The 16,189-nt window shown below is 41.9% G+C and overlaps 1 protein-coding gene across 6 annotated transcripts in view; it reads right to left on the reverse strand.

The window, feature by feature from the left end:
- Positions 1–16,189, reverse strand: part of MEIS2 (Meis homeobox 2) — a gene marked incomplete at both ends in the record, with an annotated part of 198,315 nt that overhangs the window by 124,767 nt on the left and 57,359 nt on the right. For all 6 annotated transcript variants that reach the window (XM_080931471.1, XM_080931470.1, XM_080931469.1 and 3 more), the window contains one exon: positions 8,987–9,132. In XM_080931471.1, the coding sequence (XP_080787597.1) occupies positions 8,987–9,132 (146 nt within the window). The remainder of the gene's footprint in view (positions 1–8,986; positions 9,133–16,189) is intronic.

The following is a 16,189-nucleotide window of genomic DNA, read 5'->3' on the forward strand; positions in this document are numbered from 1 at the left end:
GATGACGTCACAAACTGCAGCAACTGTTGCCAATCAATTTCGACTGTGGCCCATGGCCCATAAACACAATAGAGAAATTCCAGTCAGTCACCCTAACACTTCCTTCCAAGCTACTATTTACCCACAGGAGCACTGAGACTGGAGTCATCTTTATACTTCATAACCATCTCATATTATGGAAACAGTACCACGCAGGCTAGGCAGGATTTTCTGTTGGCTCCTGAAGTCTGTACCGTCACACTCTCTAAGGTCAAATCAATCCTGAAGACTGTGGTCACTGTCCGGGATTCTGTAACTATGCTAAGGGACAGCTAGGGTTCTCACAGTTCTGTCACCTTGGTCTTCAGTTTCTAAAACCTCCACCTCTGCCTAGATTGTTTTGCACGCTGTGGTCATGTGGAGGAAAACAAAATTTTTTTTTCTGTATAATTTGAATGAATATTCAGGGTTCTCACTAAACAGCATGTAATGGCACTCTATTCTTGGAGTTTTTGAATAGCTGAATATTCAAATACTCACACGCCTTCTATTTTCCGTTATTCAAGGGTCCTCAATTCCTCATCTCCTTGAATTCTTTGGCGTATTTTTAAACAACGTTGCTTCAAGTGACATTTTATAAAACTAAGCGATAAACTTCGAGGTACAATTATTTTAGTTTCTTTTTGATGGTAATTTAATAAGCATTTCACTTTTCAATTACTTAATTTTGAAAAATACACCTTTTTTTAGGATTAGTTTTAGAGCTATAGCAGAAGCAAGAACAAGGTTTTTGAGTATTTCCATTAGCTCTGCCTTCATACATGTATAGACTAACTGTATCAACGCCCTCTACCTCATTTATCCTCGTTTGATGAATTTTCTGGACAGTGCCAACATCCATGGCCAGCAGTTTACGGCAGGGCTCACATTTTTCTATTGTAGTGAGGATCAAACTAGAGCCTCATGGAAAGAAGGTCCTCAACCTCTGAGCTACATGGAGATCCTTAGCTTTGGAATCAGTGGACATTCTGTGCTTCAACACATCTACACTGGCATTGTATCCTCTATGACTGCTCCATACATCACAGTGCCTTGAAACTCTCTATGTTCTGGCTATGAGTCACTGATTTTTTTAGGTGAACTCTCTTTTAAAATAGTATCACCAGCTGTACTTAGAAAATGTCTTGTCACTGTCAGGCATGGTGGCTCACACCTCTAACCCTATTACTTGGGAGGCAGAAGCAGGCAGATCTCTGAGTTTGAGGCCAGACTGGTCTATAGAGTGAGTTCTAGGACAGCTGCTGCACAGAGAAACCCTGTCTCAAAAACAGGAAAAGAAAATTTTTTCATACCTTGAAACCATTTGATACGGAGACTACAAGTGTCATCTGTGACCTAAGAAGCTGTTTTAACACGTTTCGTCCAGGACCACGTGAAGAGAGAGGCAAGGTGGTCACATCTAGAGCAGTGCATGGTTTTCTCCACACAGAAAGCCAGATCTCTCTATTCTAAACACTAAATCAGGGCAACTGAAAGGCCACAACACGCAGTCTCCCCTTCAAGAGACATGGCTAATTTGGCTTTTCTTCCAGAGGAGTTTCTAAGATTTAACACGACATTAAATTTTTGGCCTGTCTCTTTAATTTGAGGAATTGTAAAAAAACGACGACAGATGGCTCACAGAATTGACTTGTGTCCTCCATTCTTTCCTGAAGAAGGGAGTGCACAGAGACTTTGAGCGGCAGAGGCTCCAGCACTCGGGCCGCTAATAGAATTATCTAGAGGTTCTCTAAACAGCACCAGAGCCTTCGGGCTTTCTCTCCGAGACATTCTTTGAAACCAACCAAGAGTGTTCCAGCTTGCCACCGAGGATCACAGGCCTGATGGTTGCTCAGGACCCTCCTGTCCCAATAAGGACATGATAGATATGTCATTAGCTCTGAACCTCGGCAACCTCTGAAATTACTCCTCTCCCAACCCCCAGCTTTCCACCCCTACCCCTCAAAATCATTATAAAATAGGAAGAACATTCAAGCTTACAGTTAATTGGAAACATTGCAAGAGAAGAGGAATGCTTAGAACAGCATGTCCACGGGAAAATAAATCACCCAGCAATGGTATTTAATGCATTGTGACATCATTTCCTGAAATTAAACAGAGATGACACCAATTCAGGCGATCTCCAGTATAAGGTTCCTTTCAAATAACTCACAGATGTTTTCTCCTGGCAGGCAGAAAAACAATGCTGAAGCAAAGGCGAGGGGCAGCCTCACTGGCCTGCAAGATGGTAAAGCCTTCACTCTCTGCCGGTGCCTTTCAGCTGCGGTTTCTGCATACACCTCTCCCCGTGAATATTTTGCCAGAGAGCTCTGCTTGTATTCGGTGCACATTTGCCTCTCTGAGTATGAGAAAGACTGTCTCATCTGTCTTTCTGCATAAGCAAGGCCAACATTTCCTATTTGGAATTAATTTGGCCCACAGCTGTTAGTATTAAGTAGATCAGTCTCAGAATCACCAAGTGGCTAATTTTTCCAAGTAGAAACAACTGATATCCAAGAACTTTTGCTTCTATTAAGAATTCTAGGTTCTTGGATGTACCCTGAGAGACACTGTCGGGCTATGGTCACCGGTACAGGTGTACAGAAAGAACAAGAACACTTTGGCAAAGAGGATCACAACAGGTATGTAACTCCGCTGAAGCTGTCAGGTTGCAGAGGCCTCCAGCAGTTGAAAATCCAAGCATGCAGCCAAAAGATTAAAATAGCCAAATTCATGCAACACCCCTGAGTGTGCACACTGACTGCATTGTTTTGGCTGTACAGAAATGTGAATGGGTGGATGTCATAGATTCACTAGTTTCTTCTTAAAGGTTAAACAAACAAGCAAAACCAAGCAGACAGCAACAACAACAAACCACACCCCAGTGAGGCCTAGAAAGCATAGACTCAAGCACTGTACTGAGCCACGCAAGTTCCCCTCCCACAGAACTAGGACCCAAACTGTAGGAGACTCTTTCTACCAAACCAAGCACTATGGAGGCTTTCTGTACTATTCTGACCAAAGTTCTACTGCCCTCGATATGCCTGAAAGATCATCAAATATTCGTACTTTTCTCTTCTTCCCTATTGGGCTCTATGTGTCAAAATCCAATCTCCATACCTCCCACAGCGCCAAGAAAGGCTATGGTAACAACAATGACCAGTCCCATTTATTGGTCAAGTCTTCTTGCATCCAGATTCAACAACTAGATTCAAATGAGAATCATAGCGCCCCCCCCCCCACATTTTTGAGATAGGGTCTCCCCATTAAGTAGCTCTCAGTGTAAAAAGGAATTCACTATGTAGATCAGACTGGCTTCAAACTCACAGAGATCAGCCTGCCTCTGCTTCCCAAGAGCTGGAATTAAAGGTGTGTGATACTATGCATGGTTGCTACTTTATATTAAATATTTACTATAAGGAGTAAGTACACATTTAAAAGCTTTCACACACATGTCTGATTTAATCCCTGTAATAACTATTATGAAAGTCCAGAATTCTCCCCATTCTACAGATGAAAAACAAGACTCACAGGTTATAATATTTAAGGTAAAATATGTACTGTGTTGTGGCTTAAAGTTCAATGTACTAAACTGGGACATACTATCCCTCATTTAAGAAAGAAAGTCATCTGGGCTGTGGTGGTGCATGCCTTTAATATCAACATGTAAGAGGCAGAGCCAGAGGCAGGTAGGTCTTTGAGTTCAAGTCCAGCCTGGTCTACAGAGTGAGAATTCCAGGGCAGGATTCCAGGATCCAAGAATTTCAAAGCTACTCAGAGAAACTTGAAAATATTTTTTAAGAAAGAAGAAAAAGAAAGAAAGTAAAAGAAGAAAAGCCATCTAGATTGGCCCAAAATTAAGAGAACTACTTAAAGGACAAAATAATAAAACTTTGTATCTTAATCTCCACTGTGTGTGTACGTGTGTGTTACAATAGAGTTTTTGTTGTTATTGTTTTTGTTTTATTTGTTTCAAGACTGTTTTGCACGAAATCACAGAGATCTATCTTCCTCTGCCTCCAGAGTTCTGGGATTAAAGACGTACATTACCACTGTTCTTTTCCAACAAAAAATTCCAGATGACTTTCTTCCTATGAATAGGTCTCCATAAACCAACTGAAGAAAACACGTGTTTCTCTCATGCAACCTGTAACTATTTGCCCATAACTAGGCTTCATTGTCTCTATAGGTCAATATACATTAAAAGAGGTTTTTATCATCAAATTTAGGTTTTACCAAGTCCCATAAAAAGACTGCCAGCAAAGTCGGAGTCACCAAACCACAGGCCACAGTCAACCCTTTCTCCCCTACCCACAAAAAGCATCAGAACATACATTTCAAGAAGACTGCTCAACATGTTGTCGCTGACGATTAAAGCAGTAGAGATATCTCTGAAGGGAGTCTCTCACTCTTAAGTCGGGACATTATCCAGTTTCCCAATGAGAATACCCTCAGTCAGAGATTAGTGTGAGCAAGCCAAGTCCTGGTATGTGATTACCTTCTCTTACTTTCACATGATAGACACAGCTCAGGGAAATTTCTCCCAGTGACCACGCAAGGTGCTGGGAACATGACTTGAACATGAAGGGCCTGGTGTATAGGAGCCTCTTCCTGTCAGCTTGGGAGTAATTTACTGACATCTCTTTTTAAAGTGTATTTAAAGTCGAATTAAAAAGTAGTAACAGGAGGTTTGCTTTTATAATTTTACCGTCTCTAAGTATTAATTAAGAGGATATGCTCTCCTGAGATAGCCCTATTGACATTTGCTAGTTTGTTTCTTGTTTACTTTTTGATAAAATCCAATTGTATTTCCAACAAATTCTTTCTCCCATTCTCCTCCAAAAGGATGGATAAGCTAGGCAGGGCAGTCCACAAATGGAAGAGGATAACAGGAGCTCAGTATTTTTGCTAACTGAATTTCTAAGAAGAAATGGACTTGATCTTTTGTAAAAGTTTTGTGCATTTTAGAGGATATTGTTTTAAAGGACAGAGTGAGAACTGCTAGCTAGCAGCTGAAGAGTTATCCTTCTCTATCAGATCAAGCAAATTCAAAGAGCTGGGCCCTGAGCATAGAGACGGATTCATCAAACAGCTCAATTTTCAAAATTCCACTTTGGTTTTAGTTTAAATATTTGCTCCAAAGTAATAATCAATTATCAGCAAATTGATTATATTTCTCCTAACCTTGGTTCATAGAAATCTGAGAGATTCTTTCAACTGTTACAATTTTACTGGAATTTGTTCTTCCTAGAAAAATGGAAGGTTAATGATTTTTGTCATATTGAGACTAAGACTTCACAATTGCTACAGTTGGCCTTTGTTGAGTTGGGTTTTTTTCCTCCTCTCGGCCTTTTGAGGTATTCAGAATAGGTGACAATAGCTTGCAGTTGAGAACATATGTAGAGAGACCCCTGTGGCTTATTGGAAAAAGTTGCTTCATGCTGGTTGGGTGTTTGGAAAAAAAATACACCCAGAGTTCTTTTATGTTCTGATAGTTAATGAATGCATGAATGTCAAAATGGGCCAATGGCCCATTCAGGGGGCAAAGCCTTTGCAGCCCCCTTCTATAAGAACACATCCTGAGATGCAAAATACATTTGCTTAACAAATTAAAATAATGAGATAATTCAATTAGCTTCTTTTTTAAGAAAGAAAGAAAAAAGGGTACATCGGGGATTATTGTACTACAAGAACAGGTCACACTGCACAAAGGGGGACAGACCAGTTTGAAATAATGTTAAAGAGACTGATAATGGAAGAATGTGCATTGAATCCCACACATGTAAAGAAATTTACATGAAATAATAATTTAGACCACGTCTATTTTCAGTGAGTTCCAGCCACCATTTCACTTTGAATGTTGAAATTCATTAAATGACAGAGAAATATACCGGGGCATCCCTGTTTTCAAGGACTCCCTTCTGCCTGTTACTGCATGTAAGAAAAGAGGTCTAAATTAACATGTCGCTAGTTAGGGGGCTCTATTCTTGGTTTCTGAGCTTAGAATTACAGCAGAGTAAATCTTTCAGCTCATTAAAGATTGGAAAGTACAAGTTTTACAAGACCATCCTCATCAAAGTTACTAGGCCTCTTCTCTGCAGTGGGGGTGAAGTGCAGATGAAGAGAGAAAACATGCTCAAAGGAAAATCCAAAGAGAATTTCTCTGAGATGCAAGGGAGGTGCAGAAAAGGTCGAGAGGGAAACAGAGAGAAAGATAGGAGACAAAGCCAGTGGGAGGGAAGAAGCCATGACAAAAAGCAGTTTGTGAAAGAAGGTCAGGGAAAGGAGAAAAAGAAAGCAGTTGGGCAGAAGTGAGAAGAAGGAAGTAACTAGATGACTGTGGAGCTGGGGGCATTGCTCTGCCTCAGGAACCCAAATGCAGAGGTACAGACAAGGGACCTATGGAGGCTGTGACCTGGCTCTCATATGAAAAAGGAAGGAAAAAAAAATTCAGATAACTTAATGGGCTAAACTGGGCATCAAACTGTCCAGAGGAAACCAGAAGTTGAAATGAAGTGTTCTTGACTCCTAGACTCAGGATGTTTGTTTGTTTGTTTGTTTCCTCCTAAGCATTCATTGAAATTTTTAATGATATAGAGAATTCTGCACAAAGTCTGTGTGTATTTAACTAGATAAACATTCCCATGACACAAGGATGTGTAGCACAGTTGACCTGCAAGTGGCAAGGCAGGTGGCCACAGTGTTGGGTGGGGTGGCCGCAGTGTATGGTGAAAGATGTATCCATGACAAGACAAAGCAAGAAACCCAATGAGAGCTCTTGATGGTTTCCCATGAGAGTTGTTCAGAGATTGAGCAGAGGCCCTCCCTATCCTGAAAGGCTGGGGAAGACAGTGGCTTTGCAGACAGGTAAGGTAGACAGACTTGGCTTCTCCATAACCCATCACCATCTTGACTTTGAGTGTTCTGATGGCAGGTATCCTGAGGTCTTTAAGCAACTGCTAAAGATGATAGGACCTGAGCAAAGTCACCTTCCCAGGTGGGAAGAACATGGAGCTGGTGGCTTTGCTATCTAGATTCTGTTTCCCTTTTTGAGTTTAGAGTAGCCACATTCACCTAGGTGTGGGCATTCTGGGACATTGGTTTTCATGGCAGAGGCTGAAAAAGCATGCACATAGATGCATGCGTGCAAAGCAACTGTGGAAACAACTAATTTCAACCAAGAAAGACAGGGTTGTAACAGAGCCCACGGGGAGCTCACCAAGACGCTGGGTTGGTCAGAATGAAGCAGCTTGCCTGTTGAGGAAGCTCCCTGCTTTCTTAGCGTCTACAGCTACTTAAGCCAACAAACCTCAACGTGGAAACATGGAAGCCCTCCCCTCACACGCACTAGACTTCCAAATTAAAAACACTTTCCAGGTTAGCCAGTCTCCAGCTGAGGTGATGTAGCAAGGAACAGCTGTGAAGTAATTTTGATAATGATGAGAATAATAAGTGCATGGCAAGGTTGAGGGCTTTGCCGTTGCAGCTTCGGTGCTTCTGAATAGATAAAAGTGATTAAATACTCCTGATTATCCCTGACCAATCTGTAATGGATTTACAGCCCTTTCAATTAGTCAGTATTTGCTTAGGACTCATTATTTTGTCTTTGGTTAAGTAATCAGCCCAGAGACGCATGTTCCATCTAATTCCTCCGAGCCAAGTCAGTGCAGGGCCCTGACCTTTGAAATGGCCATAGCTGTGAGACAAGAAAAAACCCCTACCAGGAAAACCTCTTTGGTACCCCCAAGCTGATCCGGACACCACAGGCTGGGTCATTCCACCTCAGTTTGGTACTTATGTCCTTACACCAAAATGTCTGATTTAAAAACATGAGTCCATTGCTTCTTTCTCCTACCAACACTCCGCCCCTTGCTCTCTGTCCCTCTGCGAGAAGAGCAGACCGACAGCCACCTTCATAAATAAGAGTGGAACCTTGTCCTGTGCTCACAACACTGTAACTAAGGTCCTTCAGCATGATGACACACAGGTCAGATACCCAAAGATGACCTTCAGTTTTCAGCGGGCTCCGTCCTCTGTTACTAAGCCATAGTGTAGAGAGAACGGCCTGAAAACAGTGACAGGCCAAGACACATGCTCGGAAATTTCCCAAGAATTTCCAAGCAGACGGGAAAGTATAAGCATGCATAGTTCTTCTGTCCCATGTTTGGTATGACAGTCTTTAAGTCAACAGTATATACCGACATAAAAAACTGACAGCAAGCATAGTAATATAAACTTTAAGACCATTGCACATTAGTCTTTTCCCAGAAGTAGAAGTGATTACTTTTTAAGACAATGGACAGAATCTAAAAAGGAATCCTTAATTTCAACCTAACCCCCCCAAAAGAAAAAGTGGCATTAGAGTGCCTATAGCCACACACACACACACACACACACACACACTACCATGTTTTCAGTCCACCTCCGTGGGCTGAGCTTGCACATGCATGTGGCAAGACACTGGGTCTGCTCATTACTCATGGAGAAGCCAGCTTTGGTTAGCAGGAGATTCAGCAGCGCTCACAAGTTCATAAACTCCTCACAGCCTTCTCCTCTGGCCGGAGCTGTATTGTCTGAACTTCCTCACATCTAGTGACCCAGTTAACATTCATATATATGTTATTGAGAGTCTCTGGTCGTTTTGAATAAGGCCTACTGCTGACCTCTTAAGACAAAGCCCTGATTCGTTCTAGAAAACGAGCTTTGGTTGACCAAATGGTTTCAGATTCCAAAAGAAAGCAGACAATCTTGGGTTTTTGTTTGTTTGTTTGTTTGTTTTTTTAAAAAAGGAAGAAAGGAGAGAAACAGAAGGCCGGAATTCACTCAAACCAAAACCCAAACTGACCCTTTTCGAGACCATGTGATTTGCTAAAACTTAGCAAAATGACCAAAAAAAAAAAAAAAAAACAAAAAAAAAACAAAAAAAAAAACTGTATGCCGTTTGAAAATATCTTTTATCTTAACTTACTGTGAGATGCTGGAAGAGCCACGCTCTCATGATATTTGTCGCGACTTTGGGGAATATGCCTCTTTTCTTCTGGCGTTTTTTGTCCTTGTCTGGATCATCATCATCACCTGTGCCAGGTGAAGCTACGCTGTTGTCTAACCCGTCACCTAAAAGGAAGAAACGAAGAGCCATTAGAGAGAGCACAGAAAGGGTGTCAACAAGAACGCCAGGCTGACGGCGACTTAGCTGAGCTCTCTGGAAGAAACCCACTAAGGGCGTATATTCTCTTTCATTAAAGTATAATTGGAGACACAAAGTATGGAAAAGACAAAATTAAGCCAGGCCTCTTCAAATGTTAATTTTGTGTGTCTCACACTCGCCCATATCATTAATTCAATTCTAACTGTGAACATGACACACTGCAGTGGCTCTTTGTCAATTATGGAACCCGGTGTAGGCAAACCGCTACTAGACAGCCCATTTGGTAGAAATACACCCTCATGCCCATAGTAAGCACAGACTGCTGGGTAATCAAGTTAAATGTTCTGTAGTCTATATATGCTAGGCTGCCTGCATAGGTGACAGTAGCTATGTCACTGTTGATTGCACATAACGCACTTCCTGCTCAGCCCCTCCCAGAACTGTCACCTCCTAAACTCACACATACTCACACTCCTCCTATGACCCAGAGTTCCACATTTGCATGACATGAAAACTTTTTAGCTCTCTGCAGCACTGATCATTATCAGGAATGGGGGGTGAAGGGGGCAGACAAAAAGACACACATCAAGGTAGGGTGCTCACTTAATCAGAACTTCTTATCAACATCTTTCTCTTCTGTGCTTTTCTCTGGCATTAATTGTGCATTAGCAAAAATCATTTACTTTTAACAGTCAGAGTTATTTTTTCTTGCCCTCCGGCAAAAATGCCTTGAAAGCCTGCCTGGAGGGCATCTAAATTATGTATCTGAAAAACTCTTCTGGCAAGGCATTGCAGGACCCCTACTTTCTTAAAATTCATACGAGCACGTCTTCCTGTTTTTGGGAAGGCATCAATCAAGCGTCGCAATATATGCCATATCCCTACATTAATATTTGAACTAATAACTTTAAAAAAGGGAAAGAAACAAGATCCGACTTGTGGCATAATCAAATGCAAAATAAATGAAGAATGCGGGGACAGCACTGGGCTTTATAGATGGCTGTGTTTTCCTTGCACATCATTAGCCTGGAGCCACACGAAAGAGGAAAACAGAGAAGTGGAGAGTTTATACTCCCTGCCGGTGTTTAAGAAGCTGGGGTCCTGGAAGGACATCTGGGAATTGCGCTGAGATGGGTTTTTTTGTAATTTAAGAATAGACATTCATTAGCAGTAAATGCCGTAAATCCCACGCTAAGTAAAAACCTTGTCCAAGAAAGCCTAAAACAATAAACTCTGTGCTCAATGTAGCCTGAGCTGGGTACTCTGTAGCTGCCGGAGGAATGCAGCAGATCCTCCAGCAAATCCTCAGCCCTGCTCCCTCCTCCCAGATGGTGCTCCACCCAGATTTCTTGCCCACTGGAGCACTGGCCTTAGAACTTCTGAGTCTGCCTCATGGCCTTCCTGGTACCTGTTCCTTTCGCTCTCTCACTGAAAAAAAAAAAATAACCCTCAACCTTCTTTGACCAGAGTAGCAGAAAAACCACAGCAAAGAGCTGGCAGATTAATTTTATTGACATTTCCATTTTCACTGCAATGCGATCCCCTCCATCACGTGGAAGGGATGACCCTCACTATTTACAGACTGACAGGCCACTTCGTTACAGCCACCCTGCCCCAAGGCAAAGCGGCTCCCTTCCATCTGCCCAAACAGTAGAGCATGACCCTGAAGTTGCTGTTCTCTTTTTCTTTGCCTTCTGTTATAATAAAAAAAAAAAAAAAAAGAAAGAAAAAAAAAAAAAGAAAAAAAAGAAAAAAGGAGAGAATCAGACACACATAAATACACGCATACTCGAGAGCACACACATGCATACATAGGGAGAGAGACAGAGTCAGAGACAAAGACAGTAAGAGATACCCACAGAGACAGAGAGAGGGACAGAGACAGACAAACAGAAAGACAGAGGAGGGACATATGCGCACAGTGCAGGAGATCTCCTCCCCCCCATAGTCAAAGAATAAATATGTGAGCAGGAATAGAAAACTACTTTGGCTTTTGAATACTGGAAATATAGAATCTAATCTCTATCTGTTGACTTTTCCTGCACAGCCATGTACATCTAAATGGGGGTTGCACACACACACACACACACACATACACACAAGCACACGCATGCCCAAGCCGGCATGGAGACGTGTGCACACACTTTTTCACTGTGCCAAGGAACTGCTGCAAGGCAAATTCTCACCCACACTAATGGCTTCTGACTGCTCCTTGGCAACCCCAGCTTTTTCACCTGGGTGGATGTGCTCTCCAAAATACAGACACTGGAGCGAACTCATCAGCTGCTCATGTGACACGGGCGGAGAGTGGCTATTAGGAGCCAGGCAGTGGGCCTTGGGGATCTGAGGTGCTGTTCTATAGCCTGAGGCAAATTTGAAAAGCAGTACCCAGAGATGAGGGGGAAATATTCACATTGCAAGTCCAAGTTTGAAGTCAGTCGGTCTGTCTGTCTCCACACTGTAGATAGAGATATCTTTGTCTCTAACTGTGGAGTCTCTGTGGCTCTCTGAACGCACGTTTCAGATTATGTATGGAATAACTCTTCCTTCACTGTCTTCCAAATAGAAAAACACTCTCTGTAAACAATGCCTGTGTGTATATATTTCTTCCTAAGCACATATGGTTTCTGTGTATATGTTTAAGCTGAAATTGTCAGGATTTTGTTAAAATCTCATTTAGCTTTCTTTGATAGATTTTTGAATACACTTATTGCCAAAGGTTAACGGCTTAATTGAAGGAAGTTCAACGAAAAAAGGCATTTGCCTTTTGAACCCAATCAATGACCTTAAAAAATGAGAGGCGGTGGCTCCAAGGGGCATTTTTCTCTTGTTTAAAAGGAAAGGGGCCGATAACGCTCCCAGACTATATGATTCACTATGTTTAGTTCCAGGAAAAAATGTTGCTAGCATGAGCACGCTTTGATGACTGACTTAAATTGGAGGAGGAGAAGCATTACATGAATTTTAATCGAAAGCAGTCCATTTCATAAAAACGTTATGAAATACTTGAATTTAGATCGGTGTCATAAATAATTATAAACAAAAACACGTCTGGTTTTCTATTAATAGCTAGATACTCAATTGGATACTTTTTTTAAAATTAAGTTTGACCATTTCATACATGGGCATGTATCAAAGACTATGAATGCTAGTATTTATATCTCTACAAAAAGAGAAATTTTTATTCCTGAATACAACAATAAATACCATCATCCTTCCCCCAACCCCTGTGGACTGTGAACTAAGTCAAGTACCAAAAGCTAAGAACAACATAAAGAAAATGTTTGAAAGGCAACTGTGTGCTCTAAAGCTAAACTAAATGTGCGTAAGCCTCTGTTGGAGCTAAGCCCCTGTTAACATTGGATATTGCTGGCTTGTTTCAAGGCTGTGCATTAATCTAGTTAATGTGCTGAAGAGGTGTCTACACCAGCACAATGGGTGTGCTGGAGAAGGTGGGATCTCGGATAGTGCAGACATCGACCCCTGAAGTTTCCATTCAATATAGTAGAAGCCTCCAGAAAAAGAATTGTCTCTTTCTTATTATTTATGTCCCACCTAGGTGCATAACCTCAACAACAGGACCATTGTTGGTACGGCAAATGGCAAAAGGACTTACTCAAAGCTTTTGACTCTCTCTGACAATGGTCACATGGGGGAACTGGCCCCACAGAGTAACTAAGGGCTATTCTTGGTGGCTGGTAAATTGCTTGCATGCACACACTTACTTCTAAACACTCCAGGAATAACACTCTTTTAAGAAAGAGATCTTAGTGTCCTCGGGGCCTATATAGGTGAGCAGAGCTACCAAATATACATCTCTGATGGTGAAAAAAAAACTTTTTATATGCTTTTTATTTCTCTTTGAAGGTTACCAACCCTTTGACCAAGTTGAAGATCTAATTTTGAGCAAGATCTTTAGATGGGGTGTACATTGTTAAGACATAATTAGTATAAACATGGAAAGGAATGCCCAAGGCCGGTGGGTACATAGACTTTGAGGATACTAGACCATGAGGGATATTGCTGAGGATGTAGATCCCCTACTTCATTCCAGACTCATTGAATCAAAATATTCTGGGCCCAAGACAGTGAATTTTTAACAGGTTTGGGGGATTTGCTTATGCCCAAAGATTGGCACTGATTCTTTGCATTCATGTGTTGTGGTGTGCATGTAGGAGTCAGAGGGTCAGCTCCCTTCTCCTACCACTTCATCTCCAGGTATCAAACTTAAGTTGTTGCACTATATGGCAAGTTTCTTTACCCACTGAGCCACCTTAAAGTTAATTTAATTTCATGTGTGTGTGTGTGTGTGTGTGTATACATGCATGTGTGTGTATGCTTCTGCATGGGGCGAGGCAGAAAATATAAGTGTACACATCCATACAAGGGTATCTGTAGCTAGAGAAGGACTTCAAGGGTCCTATTCTATTATTCTCTGGCTTTCTCAGATCCCAGAGCTAGTCTGGTGGCTAGCAAGCCGCAGTAACCCTTCTGTCCTTGGCCTCCAGAGTGACAGGTGACAGGCACCCACAGCCATTCCTACCTTTGTCTCCAGCTGCTGAGGATCATAACTCAGGTCTATGTGTTTCCACTGCAAGTTTCTCATTAACTGAGCCATCCTACCAGCCCTCCACCATACATACTCTTAAGACAGGGTTATTGACTACATCCAGAATCTGGAGCTCAATGACTTGGTAACTGGACAGTCAACAAGCCACAGGGGCATCCTGTCTCTGCCTTCCACCTCCCCATCACTGAGAGGCAGACGAGGGTCCTACTTTTCATATGGGTGCTAGAAACACAAACTTGGGTCTTTGTGCTTATTCAGCAAGCCCTTTTCTGACTGAGCAATCGTCTCAAATCAGTGGCACAGAGCCTTTCTTTATAAAATCTGACTTGAAAGTAAATGTTCCCCAGGAAGAGTGCCCTACTATTCCACATTTAGAGGGAGTGGTCATGATGAGTGACTATGATTACATAGGGACCTTCTGCAGAGATGAGAGCATGCTTTTGGTCCACTCTGGGTCCTGGCTGTTCCCTCGATCATTTCATGTTCTTGTTAAATAGAACTGGAATACTGGCTCTTCAAATAACGTTCATCAGCCTAGGTATCAGCTAAGAAACAGGCAGAATCTCAGATCCACCCGAGACCCGGTGACTAGGAAATATTAAGTGTGGGGCCCATCAGTATGAGCACTAATAAGGCTTGCGGGTGCTTCTGATGCCCACTTCAGCTGCACAGCTCAGAGAATATCCCCTTAGGCTGCTATCCCTGTTTTTGTCTGGAGGCCTGCTCTAATCTCTGCATCCTTCTGCTGTTTTAAGACTCTGAAGTATTATGAGAACATCTCTGGCTGGCTTTACATCTGTGCTCTAAAGGAAATCCCACATTCTCGCCTGGGCTGAGTTAAGTATTCTCAGGGCACAGGCACTGCCCTGACTGGTCCATACAAAGGCACCTGTCTAGGTGAGCAATGAAGGCAGCCAAGCGCAGGATGCTGAATCCCAAGGAATGCTGACCATTCCAGAAAAGTAAGGACTCCATATCCACAGTTATGTGTTCAGTGAATGAAGCCAGACATGGGCACCCCTGACAGAACCATGAGATAACTCTGTATCAGAAAATGCCATCCATAAAACCCTAGGTCATAAAAAAAAAAAATCACCCAAGCAATGGCCATACACCCCTTCATTTGCATATCAAACTGTTTCCTTTAGCTTAAAGTCAGTTTTTACCAAGACATCCATTGAAAAGTTTTGAGGAAAGACATGTTAAACACAACACTGCTGTGTTAGGATGCATCTAACACCACAGGGATGGAGAATTCTCATGGTCTCTTTCCCCCCGTGCCTTACAACAGAAACTTATTTCCAGAGGACGCTGTTGTGATGAGATTGACCCCTTACCAAAGGTTCCAAAGCTCTCTTTGATCAAGGGTAAATCTGACTCTAGGCCTCACTTCTCCAAGTCTGTTACCACAGGCTTGCCCGTAACCCTGTGAACTGGCTTTGACTTCTCTAAGTATTACTTTGTCCTAGCCCTCTTATCAAACACACATTGAAGAAGGCCCAAGGTTACAAGAAAAGGCCTAAATCCTGGCAAAGGGTTAATTTAGGGCAGAATAGCTGGTACTGTGAGTGTTGGTCTAGTTTGGCCAAAACTGAAAATGAGTATATTTTTCTTTGCAAGCCCACCAAGGCCTGAGAAGACCTCACATACAATCAATGTAGAGTCAGGATTTTGATTATGGTTGTTTGTTATTATTTATTTATTTATTTATTTTTGAAATGCCATTTCTCTGTATAGCTCTGGCTGTTTTGGAACTCACTATGTAGACCAGGCTGGCCTTGAACTCAGAGATCCACTTGCTGCTGCCTCCCAAGTACTAGGACTAAAGATGTGCACCTCCTGGCTAGATCTGGAATTTTTGTGAATTAGGTTTTCGGAGCTAGTTGAAGATCCTAGCAAGGTCAGTAATAGATGATCTGTAATAGACAGAGATGCACTCTACTAATAGATAGTTGTTAAGTAACATAGACAACATAGATAACATAGACAACATAGATAACATAGTTGTTAAATAACATAGATAAATAGAAATCAATGATTTCCAACCATCTCATTTCTAGCATTTACACGTATTCATAAACACACAGATTCTGGAGTACAATACATGTGACCACACACAGGTCCATAGGTGTGCATGTGTGTTTTTTGTTTTTATAAAATACTTATAAAGTGGTTCGATTTGTATAAAAGTGCCCAAGTGTTTGTAGATGAACTGTTCTTGCTGATAGACGTAGGCCGTTGAATATGCATACACACATTTATGCAGTCCCCAAACATTTCTTTTCAACAGAAGGTTTCAGTGTTGGCATTCTGTGTTACACAAGGTCCCACCCTACATTCACCAACATGTCTCACTCCCATTATCTTCACCCCCATACATTTATCTTTATTTGCGCTCACAATGTAGTAATCATAATTCATCCTCACCAATAAAATAAAATAAAATGAAATAA

The sequence above is a fragment of the Micromys minutus genome (genome assembly GCF_963924665.1).
Source record: "Micromys minutus genome assembly, chromosome: 17".
NCBI classification, from domain to species: Eukaryota; Metazoa; Chordata; class Mammalia; order Rodentia; family Muridae; genus Micromys; species Micromys minutus.